Source organism: Callospermophilus lateralis, chromosome 13 (assembly GCF_048772815.1).
Source record: "Callospermophilus lateralis isolate mCalLat2 chromosome 13, mCalLat2.hap1, whole genome shotgun sequence".
Lineage (NCBI taxonomy): Eukaryota > Metazoa > Chordata > Mammalia > Rodentia > Sciuridae > Callospermophilus > Callospermophilus lateralis.
In genome coordinates, this window is record NC_135317.1 from 102,015,143 (window position 1) to 102,034,822 (window position 19,680).

The 19,680-nt window shown below is 47.3% G+C and overlaps 1 protein-coding gene across 2 annotated transcripts in view; it reads right to left on the minus strand.

Moving 5' to 3' along the window:
- Tnn (tenascin N) overlaps positions 1-17,399 on the minus strand; it is a 64,200-nt gene extending 46,801 nt beyond the window's left edge. The window contains exons 1-5 of one of the 2 annotated variants that reach the window (XM_076831391.2): positions 16,991-17,399; positions 15,229-15,603; positions 14,468-14,731; positions 10,745-10,930; positions 9,279-9,368 (exon numbers count right to left, since the gene is read on the minus strand). In XM_076831391.2, coding sequence (XP_076687506.2) covers positions 9,279-9,368; positions 10,745-10,930; positions 14,468-14,731; positions 15,229-15,603; positions 16,991-17,399 — 1,324 coding nt within the window. Of the gene's footprint in view, positions 1-9,278; positions 9,369-10,744; positions 10,931-11,362; positions 11,453-14,467; positions 14,732-15,228; positions 15,604-16,990 lie in introns of those variants that run through there. The other variant, XM_076831392.2, reaches the window with a different exon arrangement.
- Positions 17,400-19,680: the final 2,281 nt, after the last annotated feature.

Here is a 19,680-nt window from a genome sequence, read left to right on the forward strand (position 1 = left end):
TAGTAAGTCAACTGCCATTTACTGAGTGCATACTAAGTGCCAGGTGCTTTATATATATTACTTTATCAAATCTCATGGTAGAAATACAAGGCATTTATCAGATTATCCAATGGAAAATGAATAAAAGCTACTGCTCTTACAGCACTAAGTACATGCCTGGCTCAGAAAGGTAAGATAGCTTGTTTAAGATCACTCAGCTAGTAGTCAGACTCATTCCACAAAGTCATTGAATGCTTCCTCAAAGCTAGGGATTCATCAGATGGAACTGTGCCCTTCCCCCAGCCCTACTCCCCCAAATATATTGATGTGCTATCCCCAAGGACCTCAGAATATGACCTTAGTTAGAAATAGAGTTTTTCCAGAAATAATCAAGTTAAAATGAGGTTATTAGGGTGGAGCCAATTCCATAGGACTTGAGGGATATTTCTATAAGTCACAGAACAATCATTGTCAATAAATATCAGAGGCTAGAAGATAAAGGAGGGTTCCCCTCTCTGATGAGAGTAAGCATTGTCCTGGGGACACCTTGATTTCAGACTCCTACTCTCCATAACTAGAGACAAAAATCTCTGTTGTTTTAAGCCACCCAGGTTTTGGTAGGTTGTTCCAGAAGCCTTTGGGAACTAATACAAGCAATGAACAAGATTTAGACTGTCTTATGAGTGTACACTCTCTCGGGAAGAGATAGGCAGCAAGCAAATAGTACAGCATTATGAATTCAAACAAGGCAAGGTAAAGGGACCACAGGATAAGGAACACGGATGAGGGATATAGCTGAGTGGCAGAGCAAGTGCTCAGGGTGTGCAAGGCCCTGGCTTCAACCTCCAGCACCAAAAAGGAAGAAAGAAAACGATGAACAAATTGTCTTCATGATTTTAGACAAGGAAATCAGGGAAGATCTCTCTCACTGACAAGGTCACATTTGAACAAAGACCTAAATGAAATGAGGCAGCCAGTCGTAAACATCCTGGGGGAACTTACTACCAGGTAGGAACAACAAGTTGATAGGCCCTGCTTCCTGTGTTCAGGGAACAGCAAGGAGGACCAGGTATTGGACAGAGTAAGTGGCCTGAGGTAAGGCCGGTGAGGTAAGGGGAAGAGTGGACTGTGGACGGTCGTGAAGGCCATTGTAATGACTTTGGCTTACTGAGTGAGTTGAGATTTTTGAGATGAGATTTGGGGTTTTGCAAAGAAGAATGATATGATCTGACTTCTGCTACTAAAAGAGTCTTCTAGCTACTGATAAGAGTACAGACCATAGCAAGTTGAGTGGAGGCCACCTGGAGGCTGTACTAACCATTTGTGTGCAAGATAGCAGGTGTTCAGACAACTTCTGCAGTGACAAAGGTCATGAAAAAAGGACAGCTTGGGAGTTTTCAAAGGTAAAGCTGCCAGAATCTGCCGACAGATTTGATGTGGGGTACAATGAATGACTTGTTGGTTTGGGGCCTGAGCAATATGCAGAATGGAGTGACCATTTATAGCAGTGGGGAGGGAAAGGTTCACAGTAGGAAGTAGAAAGAGGGATGGGACCAACGGTTGCTTGGAGACGTATTAAGTGGTATTTGAACCCAATTCTATCAGACCATGCATTCCCATTTTATACCATTATAACTTATGCAGCATTATCATAAGTCTATTCTCATGGAACCACTACTAATAATAAATCATAAACAAAACAAAGTGTGATCTGAAAGGTTAGTAATATCTAAAATCTAGCAGCAGTAGTAAATCATAACTTGAAGAGAAAACTAAGGAGATAAAATAGTCTTGGCCTTTTGCCTCTGGGAAACAGGCTCTGGACATACCTCATCAGCAGAGCAGACCTCATGGAATGAGATTGGACAATTGGCCACTGATGCCCAGGGGGCCATGTCCAGGTCTCAGGAGGCTGGAGCAGGCTCTAAGAGGTGTTCAGGAGGAAGCATGCACATAGTAGAGGACTCTCCCAGCCCTGTTGCCTCTTTCTATACAATAAATAATTCTGCACATGCTAGGGAAGGGATAAGCACCCTCCAAAGGTGAAATCTCAGTCTGGGAAATCAGCAGTGAACTGAGAATGGAAAAGTAAGGGAGGAGGAAAAAGAGTGCAAGAATACCCTGAGCCAGGCACTGTGATGCACGCTTGTAATCCCAGTGGCATGAGAGACTGAGACAGGAGAATAACGAATTCAAAGCCAGCCTCAGCTTAGCAGATCAGTGAGACCCTGTCTCTAAATTAAATACAAAATAGGGCTGGGATATGGCTTAGTGGTTGAGTGCCCACCCAAAATGAGAACACCCTTGAAGCCCATGGCCCTCACCCTCTCCAAAGTGACCCAAATCCACACACCCCAGGGTCCTAGCAGTGACTCCCACCTCCCCTCCCTGCCTCGGATCAGTGCTCCTTCCACACTGCCCAGGCCCATAGCATAGGCCCATGGCTTGGTGGGGTCGGGGCTGCCTGTGGATGCTGAGAGATCTACCACATCCCCCAGGCAGCAACCAGCCCTGGAGCCCCATTCCCCCAATGGTCCCAGAGCCCTCAAGAGATCCAGTAGAGCCCCCCCCCAAAAAAAAGACCCTTGGCTATGAAAAGTAGGAAGTGTAAACAGCATCAAATCATGCTGGGTTATAGGAGACCTGGAAGTTTAACCCAGAGAGGAGCTGAAACTTCCCAAGCTCACGTAGCCAGTAGGAGGCAGAGCCAGGCTAGAACTTAGGGCTCTCTGCCCACTTCCACTTCCTTTCTCTCAGTTCCCTAACAATTTAAGCCAGAAGAAGGCTCTTCACAACGCTGTTCTCTTTGGCCATTCTCAGGATGGTAATCAGATGCTGAGGTACAGGAATAGGAAAAAGATCTCTGAGATGGGCCCCCCTCACAACATACCACATTGCTAGAAGAAGCCAGCCGGCTGCAAGACCAAAGCCTCCCTATCTGCCAAGAAAGAATGTGAGGGTTATTAAACGGCGATTCCATGCAACAAAGTCTCCCAGTAGCTTTCCCAGCTGGCCAAGTCATCAATGAGTCACAGCTGCTGCCTCAACTACAAGATAGAGTCTTGGAACCACAGCCCCACCTTCCTTCTCAGGCTGCAACATCTCCCCTGCTGGACACTAGCACCCTGCAAACCTTTCTCAGGGTTGTTTAAGGCCAGAAAGATTTAAGGCAAGACTGACAAGACTTGATAGGTGACTCACCTTTGAGTGCATGTGTAAGTTAGAATAAAAGAGAGCCCCAGCTCAAAGGGACCTAATAACCTGAATATACAGAATATACAGAAGAGGCAGGCTAATTGGTAGCCCCATTCTCATAAGGAAAGTTTACTTTATAACAAGATTCTCACCTAGTTGGGAGGGACTGGCTGTCCTAGGCCTATCCTGAAATGCCCTTTAGCACATGTCCAGTGCTCACACAGCCACAGACCCAGAAAGCAGTTTCCCTGTTCATGGTGGCCACCTGTGACTCTCCCAGCTGTGTTGCAGGGAAGGACAGAGCCAGAATGTAAAATCTATGGATATAGGTTTGGGGACAGAGAAGAGGACCAGGGCCTATACCATTGATTTGAAGGTGAATTTATGAAAAGTTGGACTACAGTACCTAGGTATGCCATTCCCTGTGCTCAGGGCCTCTGTGACTGGCTTTTCATTGTGTCAACAAAAATCATTCAGAAGGCACTAGTCATAGAAAAATGTGCTCAGAAAGATCAACTCCTTTTCCTGCTCCTCTCTAGCTTTGCTTCTGGAAAGTTTACCAACCTTGGTCTTTACGGACTCTGAGTTCAAGCGGCAGATCAGCTGTTCACTACCTCATCCTGAGTCTCCAAAACTACGTAGGCTTCAGTTTTCTCATCAGTAAGATGGGAATAATAATACTTTGCAATACTATTATAAGGACCAGAAATAATACTCATGAAGCCTCACAGATGCAGAAGCCATCATAATAGAGCAGTCACTCCAGTGAAAGAGACGGTCAATGTATTTCAGCCTCTGGTGTTTGTACTGGGTGGCTATGTGAGAGATAGGAGTTCTAAAGTGGACAGGAGCTCATCTTGGAACGCTGAAGGAGTCTGAGAAAGAAAGTGTCAAGAGGTGAGGCCACTGCAAATGGAACATTGGAAATGAGTGAAAAGTGAAACAGTAAGGGAAGCAAAACTGCTTTTTCATTGCATCTAAAGGAGAAAGTTCTGAGAAAACTTTTAACAAGCGAATACGTAGACAACAGGTTCTGCTGTGCCTGGGAGCTTGTGAAATCAGAACAAAGCAAGCGTGCTTTGTTTCATGATCAGTATAAGGAGGCAGGCATCACAGAAATCATCAAAAGAATAACCATGATCATAAAAAAGACTTTAAATTGGTTTAGTCCTACCCTTCATTTTACAGATGCAGAAACTGAAGATGAAAAAAAAATGGCAACCTCCTCTTTGTTAATTGTCTGCTTTTCTTGTCTTCCATGTGAAGTGTGCTGTAGGGCTGTTGGAGAAAAACAGGGACAGTCCTCTAAGGACACTGGCCTGGTTGTGCTTGCTGCTCTGGAAGCCAGCCCACCTAAAGCTACACCTTTCCAGAAGGTTCTCTCTGCACATAAAGTATGTTAATAGGGAGAGGATTTTCTGTCAACTCTATCCCTTTTTGTGATATTCGTTTGATAAAAGAAAAACTCAGAGATGTCCTCTACATAATTAGAAGTCCAGAGGATGGTCAAAAGAGCTATGGGAAATTAACCAATTAACAGCTGTGGGTGAAATTCACACAAGAAGATTTTCACATTGCTGAGAATATATTGAAATCTTGACTTAAGTCCCATTACTGCCCAGGGACATTTCGCTGTTCACTTATAAATTTTCCAAACTGTTAACTCCAACCAGTGTGGAAACTACCAGTACCCCCCTTGCAGACTCCCTTCCTATTCCAAGTCCTCCCACCTTGCATAATTCACCCCTTTGATCAGCAGGCATTGTGGGTTCAAAGCAAACAACTTGTGCTCTCCTTCCCTAAATTTTGTAAAATTACTCTTGGCTGTAGGTGCTACAGATATATTTCCAGTTGCTACTTCACCCTGCTGCTGGTAGCTGCAGGATTTTGTCCAAAGACCTGGTCCTTTCTGGCCAGCAGCTGTAACAACTCAATAAACGCTTTTATTTAGAAATCCTTTGGTCTCAGAGTTTTGGTTTAACAAGTTCCACTGGGTGACTTGTTAAGTGGAAAATATCTGAACTGTGTCCTTTCCTCCTTGTACATGCTTATACTATCTTAAATTCCAGTGCCTTTTTCCATCTCATGAGAGGCAAAATGTTTGGAGAAAGCAGTTTCCTTTTTCTCTTAAATTAATTAGTAGTCTAGCCAGGATTGAGAGTGTTTCCTGATCTTAGAAGTTACAAGAACTTTTCTTTTTTATATTAGAGAACACACAACACAGATTTGTTTACAGTCCAATAAAACATTCCATCCTGCTTTTAGGATATAATTGGTAATAAATACACTTCCTGGGTGCTAATATTCTAGCTGGAATAGCATACTTAAAAGATTAACGAGAATTCAAGGCCACATGTGATTAAATGCTCTAGGAACTCAGAGGCAGAATGGCCTACATTTAATGTGGTCATGAAAATCTTCAGTCCAGAAGCAGAGGTTTGAGTGGAACCTGGAAGGATAAGTGATATTGCTATGAAGTGTAGGTATGATGACATGTCATCTTTATTAGTTTCTAAAGGACTATGTCATTTTTTGCCCAATTCGTTGACAGGGATGAAGGTAGAGCGTTTTCTAAGATGGGGTTACAACATAAACAAATGCAGTATGTAGATGAGCCTTCTCTGCTGGGAAAACCCAACGAGGGTCTGACTGTGGGAAGGCTTTCTGCCGGAAATAATGAGGACAAAGGTCCACAGAAGCCAAGATAAAAGGACTAGACCTTCTCCCAAGGCAACGAAGAGTCACAGAAATTTTTGTAGCTAAGGAGTACACAGTATGAAAATTAACCATCAGTAAAGGAAAAGGAGGACAGAGGTGTGGTGCTGTGACCATGGAGGGCAGGCTGTGCCCTGCCCTGAGTCACTCTGTGTTGTAAAGCAGCGGGAAGCCCTGAGATTCTCCATTTTGAGTGCAAGTGCTCAAACTGAATGACTTAACCACTTGATTGAGCAAAGAGATAATCATCAGATGTTGGGTGTACAGAATTTACAGGAAAGAATAACTCCCAATAGCACGGTACAATAATAAGGTACAAACTATCAATTGTGCTGATAAAAATGACCACCTGTGGCTGGGTGTGGTGGCATGTGCCTGTAATCCCAGCGGCTTGGGGGCGGGGGGGGGGGGGGGGGGGCGGGCAGAGGCAAGAGGATCACAAGTTCAAAGCCAGAAACAGTGAGGTGCTAAGCCATTCAGTAAGAACCTGTCTCTAAATAAAATACAAAATAGGCTGAAAATATAGCTTAGGTTTCCCTTCCGTCAGTACCACCCCCCCACACACACACAAAAAAAATGACGACCTCATGAAAGAAATCAAAGGCACATGGATTCCTGGGTGTATCAAACCCATACCAGGGAAACCAGGCATGTGAGCTTATTCGGCACACCAGACCACCCAACTATGCACCCCACTCTCACCTGAAATACATAAAGGAGAGGCATCTGGGATGGTGATAGAGGGCAGTGCACACCAAGCCATCAGCTGTCAGACCACCAGGTATCACAAGGTCAACAAGTGTCTAACTCCAGACTCTCTCGGGCTCCCTGCTTGACTCAGGCCCCTTAGAAACTGCCTGCCATCTGGCCCCTCACTTTGAAGGACCCAGTCCTTACAAGTTCCACACCTCTGACAAGTTCTTTGGCTGGGTTCCCCCTCATCCCATCACCTGCAGCCACTCTCACAACTATACCAGCCCTCTGCCTCTGCTTTCATTTCTGCCTCTTAAACCCACAGCCCTCGCCGACGACCCTTCTTCGCCATCTGTAACCCGAGTATCATTGTGCAGACGGCGATGCGTGACTCACTTGGTATAGACATTAACAATTAAGATTGGAATAGGATAAAAGAGCTAGCTATTGCCATAGTCATGACACCAGTGAACCATGGGCACTCAGTGGATCACAGCTGATGAAAGTTGTGTGGCTTGTGAATTTATTGTTTCGACATTGTGGAAAGACGCAGATGTGTCTGGTGTGCATTAATGAATCGCACAGCTCATAACAATCATTTATAATAAGAAATACATATTTGGTTTTTGTCCCTTTTCCTAGCACACAGCTCCTGAAACATTTGGACTTTCCAAAGTGATTAGTAGTTTTTTGTATGCTAATGGGATAAAAATGACTGGGAGCTCCTGGACGCCGCAGGACACAGGCTGGCTGCACTTTCAGTACCATTCGCCTCATCAAGACTGGTGTGGGGAAAAGGGGTAAATGGTTGAGGTATCACCAGAGGCCAGTGATTTAAATAGTCATGCCTACCACATGAGGCCCCCATGAAAACCCAAAGGGCAGGTTTTCTAGAGCACCCTGGTTACTGAACACATGGCAGTTTCAGGAGGGTAGTGGGCTCAGAAAGGGTGTGGAATCTCCATTCCCTTCCCCCAGACCTTGCCCTGTGCATCTCTTCCATCTGGCTGTTTATCTGTATCCTGTGCAATAAATAGTCTTTACAATAAATAAGTAAGCATAAGTATAGTGTTTCCCTGAGTTCGGTGAGCTACTCTAGCAAATTAATAGAGCCCAAGGAAAGAGTCCTAGGAACCTCAACTCACTGTTGGTTGCTTGTAAATACAGATCACAACCTAGGATGTGTCTAGCATCTGAAGCAAGAAGGGTCTTGGGAGACTGAGCCCTTAGTCTGTGGTCTGACACTATCTCCAGGTAGAGTGTCTGAATTGAATTGAATTACAGGACACTCCGTTGGTGTCTGGTGGAGAACTTCTGGGTATATGAGGAAAAATCCACACACTCAGTTCGGTGACCCTAGGTGAGGTATTCTGTGTTCTGTTGACTCTGTAAGAGAGGAGAATGTGTTCATCTCTTATAGAATCATCAAACTGGGAAACACTTCACCTTTGTGGCTAAGCCCAAAGGCTTAGATTTGCACAAACCGCATACAAATCCCAGCTCTGTCGTTTCCTGGCTAGGTGATTCCTGAGCTTAACTTCTCTGAGTCTTAGTTTGATTATGCATATGACATAGAAATCATATTAGTCCCTACAACATATAATCGCTGAGAACTAAATGCGATAATTCATGAAAAGTGCTTCATGAGTATAATGCCCGGTACTGAGTAAATTCTCAGTGAATTCAAAGCTACAGAGAAAGAAACGAGGAAGTCTTTGTCATTTTCCAACTCACTATAACGTTTCGCTAGTCCACGATTCAGGCAGGCTACAGAGTCTATGTTGTCTAGTTTATAAATTAGATTATATCTTATCCTTTAAAATCACTCAACTATAACTCTTTCATACTTCAGATACACAATCTGTTAAACAATTAAAATAGAGAATTCAATCCTTGCCTCATTTCCCCCCAATTCTCACCATCCCAACTAGCTACTTCGAGACTGGGTTGGAAAGAACTAAAAAAACTTCCAAGGACGATTAGATCCCATCTTTGTTGTCTCCAAGAATTAGCCTCCACCAGTTCCATCACCTTCTAGATCACAGCTTCCCACCTGGGGCGGGCAGGAGCAGAGTGACTATAGGAGGCTCCCAATTCAATATAGGCTATAAGCGAAAGTATTATTTAAAAGCTGTTACATAGATGTCTTTTATATATGCCTATGATGTTTTCAAATTCTGTTATGATTAATATAAGTTATAAACTTATAAATTACAAATTACTGATTTGTAACATTTTGTCATTATGTATTTTCTCAATACACAGATAGTAACTGTGTCACTACTCCCATGTGAGGGCCTTTAATATATTTTCATATTTCAAAGTGGACAGCCTGAGTGTGAACATCAGGAACAAATCAGGCAAGAAAAAACTTACAGGCCACCCTGTCCTTGGGTAATATGAAACTGAGTGCCTAGGTCCAAAGTCCAGTGATTGAAACAATTGAGATGAATACAAAGGTGCCGGAGTACCTTTGACTCCAGGATCGTGGGGGAAATTTTCTAGGCAAGAAAAATTTAAAACAGGAGAAGTCTGCTTTCCCGCTCATGTTCCTGAAAAAAGATGTCCACACATCTAAAGAGGTAGAATCTCTCTGCCTGCAAATCCTAGAATTTTTATCCAGAAAAGAGTCGACTAAGAACAATACCTGAATGCAAATACAATTAAACATGCAAGTATCGCCAAGCAGCTCTTACCTGTCCTGCCATTCAAGAGAATTGGCTTGCCCTCCAGATCGCCTCGTATGGGGACAACTGTGATCTTATACTCTGTCCCAGGCTGCAGACCTGGAAACAAGCAGCCAGTGCTAGAGTGAGAGCAGACTCCAGCCCCCTCCCCCAACGCTGCATTTCCCCCAGACTTCTCTTGTGGAGGGGAGATGAGGGGTTCTGCTTCCTTCCCAAAGACTCAGGGTACAGGCAGATAAAGAGCCCCAGGATGGGTGAAATAGAAGGCATCACTGAAGAGGCTGATGGTGGGGGGCACAGGACAGAGGAGGTGAAATCTGAGCTCTGGTTCCTTATTGGGCCTTCTAGCACTTATCTCCCAATTTTATTCATAACCCCAAATGTTTTTCTGCTTCCAACAATTATCTTCCCTTAAAAGTCTCTTTCCATGCTGGGGATATAGCTCAGTTGGTAAAGTGAGTGCCTCACATGCACAAGGCCCTGGGTTCAATCCCCAGCACCACGCCAAAAAAAGTCTCTTTCCTTTTCACTATAATACCTAGCTCCCTCTCCACACCTTTCTTTCTTTTTTTTTTTTTTTTTAATTATTTCTCTGTAGAAGCAATTTGAAAGATTGTTCCTCCCTAGCCACACACTGGCAAACACCTGTAATCCCAGTGACTCCAGAAGCTGAGGCAGGAGGATTGCGAGTTCAAAGCCAGCCTCAACAAGTGAGAACTCAGTGAGACCCTCTCTCTAAATAAAATACAAAAGAGGGCTAGGGATGTGGCTCAGTGGTCGAGTGCCCCTGATACAGTCCACAGTATCAAAAAAAGAAAAGAGAGAGAGAGAGAGATTGTTCCTCCTTATACAAATATTCAGACCCCAGGGGCAAACTTCAGAAAAAAGTAGTGCGTGGATATGCACATATTCCTACTCCAGTCCACCAACACAGAGGACCCCAAGATGTTCTCTCAAGATGGAGCGGAAGAAGAGGGCAGAACAAGGCTGCAGAGGAAGGTTGGCCATGGAGCGAATAAGCCTTGGGGCCCCAACTTGCAAGGGCTCCTTCCCAGGCCTGTGCCTGAGTACTCAAAACTGTGCACTCCTGCTCTTCTAGAGGCCCTGAAAGGGGCTGGGGATATAGCTCAGTTGGTAGAGTGCTTTCCTGGCACACACAAGGCCCTGGGTTCAATCCCCAGCACACATACACACACACACACACACACACACACACACACACACACACACAAGGCCCTGAGAATTATATAAACTTCAAGTCTTGCAAAACTCAACCCCTCTGCATCCCCGTTTCCTGAGTTCCAGTTCCCAGCAACTACTCAGTCATCTAAAACAGGAACCCCTCCAGGGCCTGCCAACCCAACCCTCCCAGGACTCCACAGACCTATCTCAACCTCCTCCCACCCCCCCAACCCCCCAACACACACACTTCCACCTCCTCAGCAAACACCTCACATCCTCAGTGCAGCTCTTACCAGTGATGTCATATCGGCTCTTCGGGTCACTGCTCCTGGGCACAGTGACTTCAGCCACCTCCTGCCCTGTCAAGGGCCCATACCGCAGCTTGTAGTAGTCCACCTGGGTCGGCGGGTTCTCCCACTCCACGTCCAGGGAGTTTTCCGTCTCTTCTGTCACCCAGGCAGTGCCAACCACAGCAAGATCTAGGGTCAGGGGTCAGAGAGCACAGGAGACAGCAGTGAGGAGCAGAGGTCCCCATGGTCTGTAATGGCCATCAGCTACACAGAGAGAGCTGGCCTCAACCCTAGGACAGGGTCCTTAACAAGGATCAGATATTGCTCTGAATTAAGTGGTCACCCTTCAGGGGCAGCATCCCTTCCCTTAGAGACCACCTCAGAATGAGACGCTCTGGCCTTTCTGCGTAAAGTTTGGGAAACGCATTCCAAATTTTCTATAGTATAACTTCTATCATACACATAGCTCCTCCCTCCATCTCCCAAATTATAGTCCTTCACTTGCAAATTCTTCTCTAAGGATTAACTCAAAGCTAAACTATAGAGTAGGTGAATTTCAACTTGGTCCTTCAATGAAGCCTTCCTGCAGTTCTAACAAATTTTAGTACTTCCGCCAGCTACCTGGTGTTCTCATGCTGCCCCAGCTGCCTCCCCTGTAAGGCAGGAGAGCACCTGCTCAGCTTTATTCATAGCAAAGTACTTTAGGCTAAATCTTTGCCCTTCCACTCAGGGGGAAAGAACTGTAGAATTATAATACAGAAAAATGGATCATTGACGTGGCTCTTAGGGAAGAACTTCGGGGAGCAGGGCACTGACTGGAGTCTTTGGGGAGTACTTTGAATTCCAACAGCTATTCCCAGGCCAATCGAGCCTGACCTTGAAGGGAAGACAAGTCCCCAGGTTCTCAGCCTTGTCCTCTTCCACAGTCACTTCTCCACCTTCACCTCCTTGGAGGTGTTCCCACCAGGCTGCTGACCAGTTGTCAAGGATGTGGGTCAGGGAACTCATGCATCAGGCAGGGTGTGAACTTGGTGATGTCAAGGTCCCTTGGTCCCTTGGAGTGTCCCTGACTCCCTATGTTAAGGATAAAGCCCCTCGGAGCCTTTCTCGGAAGCATGGCCTCTCATTGCTGGCTTCCACCTGTAGCCCAGGTCCTGTTTCTTGACATCCTTCAAAGATGAAATTCCCCAGAGACAGGTCAGGAGAGTAACGAAGGTGACACGCAGATTGTAGCAGAGGGCCTACATGGCTTAAGGGATTTAGGAGGGGTTCACAAATGAAAAGGCAAGGACTTAATGAGAATGTTCAAGATTATGATGAGGATGATAAGCCTTGCTGGGTCTGAGGCTCCCCTGAGGAGCAAAAGACAGAGGTTTTAACTTGAATCAGATTAGACAGAAAGACAAACCTCACAGTAGCCAGACTCTACAAGTCCCTAGAGCAAGATGCCAATAAGGGTTGCTACAACTTTCTGAACAGATATTACTCTTTCCCTGTGAGGCTAGACACTCCTGTCTGTAGGCAGATGCAGCTACAGATAAAAAGAGGGAAAGGAGAAAAGCAGTTAGGGCTTTTCACAGCTAGGGCTTGGTGTTCTGTTGGACCTAGAGCCCTTACCAGAACATGAGCATCAGACAAGACCACTCTGTAGCAAAAACAGGCCATTCTGTGACCACATCTGAACACAGACACAAGTATGACTGTTGCCACACAAACAATGAAACATCCCCTCTCCTTCAGCCTCCCTCCAGTCTATCCTCTTTCTAGATAAGATCCTCTAAGATACCACCCACAGAATTACCCCAGTTCCCCCAAATTACCTAACCCAAGCCTATAACCAGTCCTCCATACACTCCAGTCCTTTCTTACACTCTCTTGCTGAGATGTCCCCACGAGTCCCCATGGTGTGCATTCTCCAAGCTAAAACAATCAATAAATCCAACCTGTTCAACTACAGGGATGTAACTAGGTGTCTTTGGCTAGAGGGCACCAACAAGGGTGATCAGAAATTGTGCCCTCAAGGTACTGTCTTTCCTGGCCCTTTTCAATTCTGACCCATTCCTACCCCCACCCTATTCCTACCCTCAAAGAAGGACGAGCAGCCTGGCATTTCTGCAAAGATGACTCATTACATGCCAAAGTCCCATCCACCTGGATCTACCTGGCTCTCTCCCAGGAGGGTCATCAGCCCCTGTACAGTATCTGGCACATAACAGGTGCTCAGTTAAAACGTTTTGAGAAAAGGAATGAATCTGAGTCATTCAAACAGCTAGATTTCTCCAAACCCTGGAAGATCTAAGTTGCTTTAAGAACTTTCATGAGGAAACAAGAATTTTTAAGAAGTGAATATTAGCTTCTAGATAGGCAATTTTAGGGGCAAGCATCTATACTAACAGGGGGAAAAGCCTCTGCCACTTCAAAAGACTATCAGCAGTGCCTTCAAAGCTATTTTTGCTGCTGCTGCTGCTACTGCTGTCATTAAAGACCTTCAGAGAAACTTACCAGGAACCAGCCAAAATGGCTAAGTCACTCTGACTCATTATTTTTATTATAATACTAAATTCTTCACCCAGAGGCATCCCTATCCACCATTTTTTTTCAACCTATAATGTATGACCTCAAACTGGGCATGCTCAGGAATATACCCACCTCTACAAGTGATTATGAGTCTTTCCTAAATGAATATGTATGAGTTTCCTAATAAAAGCCCCAGCTTTCTTTATTCAGAGGAGAACACTGCTTTGAGAGTTATCCCTGGCATTCTGTGCACCTGCTGCAAGTATTAAAGCTCTCTCCACTCTTGTTTCCTGGTTGGGCTCATTGGCTTTGCATTCACCGAGAGGAAAACCCATTTGCCCTGATCGTATTAGCCGTGATGCTTGTTCTTCCAAATATTTTGGTGGTATTTGGTGGTACACAGGAGACTGTCCCTGCAAGCCAGGCCCCACCAGCCTCCATCCTGCTCTCTAGCGCAGGTTGCAACCTCTGTGAATTAAGTCAGCCAAGGGCCTTGCCCTCTAGCCTCTGGGATCAGCCAGCAGCAGTCGCCAGCAGAAAGCAGGAGAGAGTTCAAGAAACTGATCTTCACTCCCTTCCTGTGGGGAAACAGTGCCTGCCTGCATTCCTTCACCAAAAGTGCATCATCAGGTATCTTTTCTGAACATTTCTCTGCATCGAGTACCAGTGCTTGCCCCTCTCCCTTTCTGGCTGGGCTGGATCTCCACTGATGCTAGTCCTCCTGTTTTGCTCTCCAACATGCCTCTGTAAACAACCTCTTCCCTAAACTTCCTTCAGTTGTGTTTTCCTCTCTTTCCTGCTGAGATGAATCTAATTGACGCAGGCAGCTTCAGCAGCTTCTCACGAATTCCTACTTGAACTTGTTGAAGGCTTTGGAGTCTCCATGAAGGGCCAGGGATGCAGGTTTGCTCTTTGGCTGCTTATGTGGGGTGCAAAGCAGCCAGACCTGACTAATTTCAGTGACACAAAGGACCCCTTAAACCCCAAATCAGCAGGCTGCCATTACTGACATGGAGGACCCAATAATCTGGGAGCATCAAGAGAAGACAGAACTGGGACTCTTCTCCAGAACCTAATGGTTGTGTTTTTCAAACTATCTACTAGGACAATGTCCTGACCCACAGAAGGGTATCTGTGGGGAAAGTGTAAGAAAACACCCAATGTGGGGCCTCTCCTGGGAACCCTGGGGGCATCTGGCTGCTTCCTCACCTGTTGTAGCCAGGAGATGCTGAGGGCTGCTGGAAATATCTTTCTTCACGTTGCGCAGGGTGACTATATACTTGGTTCCAGGGAGCAAGCCAGGGATCTCATAGATGTGCTTCTCCTTGGGCACCTGGATCTGCTTCACAGAGAGCTCCTTCCCCAGGGGATAATAGCTGAGGAGGTAGTGGTCCACGTCACTGGAGGGCTCCCAGCTCACCAGCAGGGAATTCTCTGTGCTCTTGAGTAGCTGCAGGCCCTGGGGGGGCACCACTGTGTGCAGAACAGGAACAGGTGAGGGGTGGGTGTGGAACAAGCATGTGAATCTAGCCAGTGGGTGTTCAGTGAGCACCTACTGCACACTTGGCACTAAGATGGCAGGCCTGGAGGAGGAGACTTAAGTATGCTCCTGTTAAGGGACACACGCTTAAATTGTTATCTGCTTAGGAGCTAATACTGATACCTTCCCACATGGTGGGGGAAGGACAGGTGGAAACCTCACACAAACAGTCTTTAGTGGTCCTCAAAGTTCAGGCCCCAAACCAACAGCATCAGCATTACATGGGAACTTGTAGAAATGCAAATTCTCAGGCCCCAGCCCAGACCTGCAGGATCACAAGCTCTGGGGCATGCGTGTTTAAGAAGCCCTCCAGGGAATCTGCTCCAGCTGAAGGTCATACCCCCAACAGCACCAAGTGCAAGTGGTGGTTCAAGGAGTGGAGACCATAGGTGGAAGCAAACAAGGCCCCAAGGCACGTCTCAGCTCTCACCCTGGGAGCAGTCGGGGCCAGTGAAGCCCAGCTCGCAGTAACACTCGCCAGTGTCGCAGAAGCCGTGGCCGCTGCAGTCGCCCGGACAGCGTTGCTCGCTGCAGTCCTCCGACGTGAAGTGCTCGTGGCACTGGCAGACCCCGCGCACGCACACGCCGTGCCCACTGCAGTCCTGGGGGCAGGCCGGGTAGGCGCAGTCGGGTCCCACGTAGGGGTCGTCGCACAGGCAGAGCCCGTCCATGCAGCGCCCGTGACCGCTGCACGCCCCGGGGCAGGCCGGCAGCTCGCAGTTGGCGCCCTCCCAGCCCAGCTCGCAGTGGCAGCTGCAGGTGTCAGGGGAGAAGGTCCCATGGCCGCTGCAGTGGCGGCTCAGGTCTGGGGGAAGAGAGGAAACCATGGTGGATGGCCATCTCCTTGGAGACGGGTTAGAGAAGGCTCCGGGTATCTGGGTCTTGCCTGGCTCTTCAGGGGATGACCCGGTTCCAGTTCCCCGAGGAGGACAGAGCCTCGGCCCCTTCCAGCTGGGCCCACTTCTAACCTGCCAAAGCTACAGGCATTTTTCTCTTTTTCTTGGTCTGAGAAGCTATGGACACCACCCTTTTCCCTTCCCAGATGACTCCCTGGGTTCTGTCCCCTCTGAATGATGAGAACTGTTCAGTGTTTTCCTAGGAATGGGCCTTGAATGTTCCAACGTGGCAGGTGGCTGGCTGGCTGACACAGAGGGACACGGCTTCTGCCAGGCAGGAGGGAGATTGTCCTCTAGCCGTGGGTGAGTGGGGCTGGACCTAGGAAGGCCTCAGAAAAAAGGATTCCCTGAAGCTACAAAATAGCCCAGTCTCACTGATGGCATCGGGGGCCTGGCAGGGGGATTTAACCTGGCTCCGTTCTGTAGCCCTTTATGGTAAGAGGCAGGGGAAGGGCAGGCCACTCAGCGCAGTGCCCTCTCTGTCCATTCTCAGAACACCTTTCTGGCTTCTCAGAACACCTTTCCTTCCTAAGGATGTGTCTAAGAGGCGGCTCCTCAGGGACTGGTCCACACTGTTCTATTCATGGCAGTGTCCCTGGTGCCTACATTTGTACCTGGCACTTAGGAAGTGCTCTCAACCCTAGCAATTCCTTCAGATATAAAAATCTGTGCCTCAGTACCATTGGTTGTCCTCTGGTTCAATCTAGGTGTCTTATGTTTTTAAAAGGGTGGGACAGAGGGAACTTCAATATTTGTAAAATCAAATTGTGACATTTTATTACTAATTAAATAGTCACAACCTCCAGAACATCTATCACTGGCCATCAAATTGTGACATTTTATTACTAATTAAATAGTCGCAACCTCCAGAACATCTATCACTGGCCAGGAATCTATTACATATCATCTGTAATTCTCAGAACTAGGCTGGCTGATGGAATCATCCTGATGGACAGTTGAGGAGACTTAAGGAATTTGCCAAATCACAGTTGGCCTCCATCTTTCCTGCACACCCCTGCTTCCCCTTTGAGGGAGATTGGATCCCCAGGTAAGAAAGCCCCTAGAAGCCAGACCCATCTGGAAACATTGCCCCAGGAGTCTGGTGTCTTCAAGAGCTGCTGGTCCCTCCCTGATCAGGCATCCAGATGTCCCCTGGAGCTGAAACCAAGAAATAAATAGTGGGAACGAGCCGGATCCCAGAGAAAACCCAGAGTGAGATGTGAGACTGTGCAGCCTCAGAGTGCTCCTGAGGTCTGTGGGTGCCCCAAGTGGGTGCTGAGTGACTGGCCAACTCACCAGCAGCTCCTGGGCAGCAGCGCTGGACGCTGCACTGCTCCTTCATCTCTGCCATCTCTTCCTCCAGCTTCTTCACCCGGGCCAGGAGGTTCTGGACGCTGTCTGCCAGATCACAGTCCCTCTGTGGCGTCTGAAGGCGGATGTTGTGCCTGAAGATGAAGTTCTGCTCCTCCCCGGCCTCCCCCAGGGCCAAGAGCGAGGTCCCATCATCACTGAGGGACTGGGGGTCAGTCTCCACCTGGACCAGGGCAGACTTGGGCACATCAATCTTGTAGGTGTGGCTGACGGTCACCTGTTGCTCCTTGTTGCTGCAGCCCTGAGACTCAGGCATGGCTGGGGCCGAAGCCACCAGGAACACAGAGCCAAGCAGGAGCCCCAGGGGGAAGCTGGACATTCCCTGGAGAACCATCCTTGGAGAGACAAGGAGCAGAGCCTCCCTGAGACCTGTAGCCAGAAAAAAATACAAAAAAAAAAAAAAAAAAAAAAAAAAAAGCCATGCATCGATTTGTTGAGGGAAACTGGTGTTTTTAGCAGGTCCTAAAGAGGCCATAGGAAGATGGGAAGCCAACAGAAAGAACTCATCCTAGATCTCCTGAGGGCTGAGCAATATTATTTTCTGTTCCTTGCTCACACAGGCATGGTCCTGCCTCCTGCCTTTGCTTACCCTGATCACACCATCTGGAGCTTCCTTGCTCTCACTTCTAATTATAGGTTCACCTGCACTTTGATAATAGCAAGGAGAACAGCCGTCTTGTGTTGAGAGCCCACTGTGTGCCAGGCTTTGATCTTAATCCCTAATCTTGTCAACAGCCCTAATATTATCCTCTGCATAATATCAGCAATAATAGCTGCACGTGGAGTCCTTGTGATGTGAGAGGCACTATTCCAAGGGCTTCACATCAGCTAACTCATTAGAGCCTGGTGACCCTTTGTGAAATATATTATTACTCCTATTTTACAGATAGGGAAACTGAGATACAGCTACCTTACATGATTTGCTCACAGGCACACAAACAAAAGTGGCAGGATTTTTTAACTTATTTGAGTGTGTGTGTGTGTGTGTGTGTGTGTGTGTGAGAGAGAGAGAGAGAGAGAGAGAGAGAGAGGAGCTAGGAATGGAGCCCAGCGCCTCACACATGCCAGTCAAGCACTATACCACTGAGCTGCAGCCCCATCCCAGTGGGAGGATTTGAGACCAGATAACCTGACTCCAAAGATCAGGCTCATCACAGTGATGTCATGTTACTTTGCGCAGATGAGGAAGTAGAGGCTCAGAGGCCGAACAAGTCACCCTGGACATCACAGCCTCAAGGGCAGATCTTTACTCAGATCCAAATCACTGGCTGCAAAGCCAGCATCCTGCCTCCACAGACATACCAACAAAACATAAGAACCTCATCCACAAGGTCTTCTCTCTCTCTCTCTCTCTCTCTCTCTCTCTCTCTCTCTCTCTTTCTCTCTTTCTCTCTCTTTCTTCCCCTGCCCTGCCCCCCATCCTCTATCTCACCCCAGCTGGAAACCAACTCTCCCTCTGCTAAGCGTTCAGAGTACTGAATGGTCCCTCTCTGGTGGTCTCTTGTAGTCGCTCTTGAAGACAGCTTGTCTCCCTGCTAACCTGAACCTTTTAGGGCTGGGGTCCAAGGTGCATTCATCATATTGTTGTCCTAAGGCAAAGGCACAGAGTCTCACACTAAGGGGTTCAGTCCCTATTACTCGAGGCCAGGGGTCAAGGGTGGCCTGGTGTCAGGCAGTTATGTTTCACCTCCTTGGCCACTAGGGGGCGATATGGGCCTTCACTGCCATCAGTGGCAGATGGACCCCTCTCCCCTCTGTTCCCCTAGTTCCCATCTGGGAAGTTGTATACTCTGACTACTAAAGAGTCAAGGCAGGGCAGACCTAGAGACCCAGGTGGGCTCACAGGACACACAGGAACCTCATTCATGAGGTGAGCTTGCATGGCCACAGGTATCTAGAAACCCATCCACCAAGCTGCCCCTTGACAATGGGCTTCTGCAACCCACACAAACTTGTAACTAATTGTTGGTGGGAGAGTTTGAAAGTCCTTTCCTGGGCCTGCGTCCTCCTCCACCCAGGCTTTCCTGCACATGGTGAGAGGCAGCCTAAGAACAAACCATACAGGCCCCAGGGCGTCAGCCTTGGGTGGGCCCTTCTCTGCTTTAGCCTCCTCCTCTGACAGGAAGGATGCTGCTGCCTCCTGTCATCAGGGGGCTTAGCACCGTGCCCAGCACCCAGCAAGAGCTCAACAAACATTCTGGGTTTGTTTTGTTTTTAAGAGTCTACCAAGGCTGGGGATATAGCTCAGTTGATAGAGTGCTTGCCTTCCATGCACAAAGCCCTGGGTTTAAAAAGCCTACCAAGTGATTTCCTGTTCATCCCCATTTTTTTTTCTTTAATTGTGAAGGATTGTACTTAGAGTAAAAAGCAGCACATAAACAGCTCTGCTTTAATGACTGGTAAAGACATCAGTCAGCCTTGCACCCACAATCAGGTTGAGAGCTGGACCATCATCAGCATCCTAGCAGCCTTACAGGGCCTTGCCAGATGCTGCCTCTCTTCCACCTTAATAGCTAGAACAGCACAAGACCATCAAAAGAACTGACCTGGAGGACAACTACACAGGTCAGAAAAAGGAATAAACCTTCCTATTCACAAATTCTAGTACAGAGTAA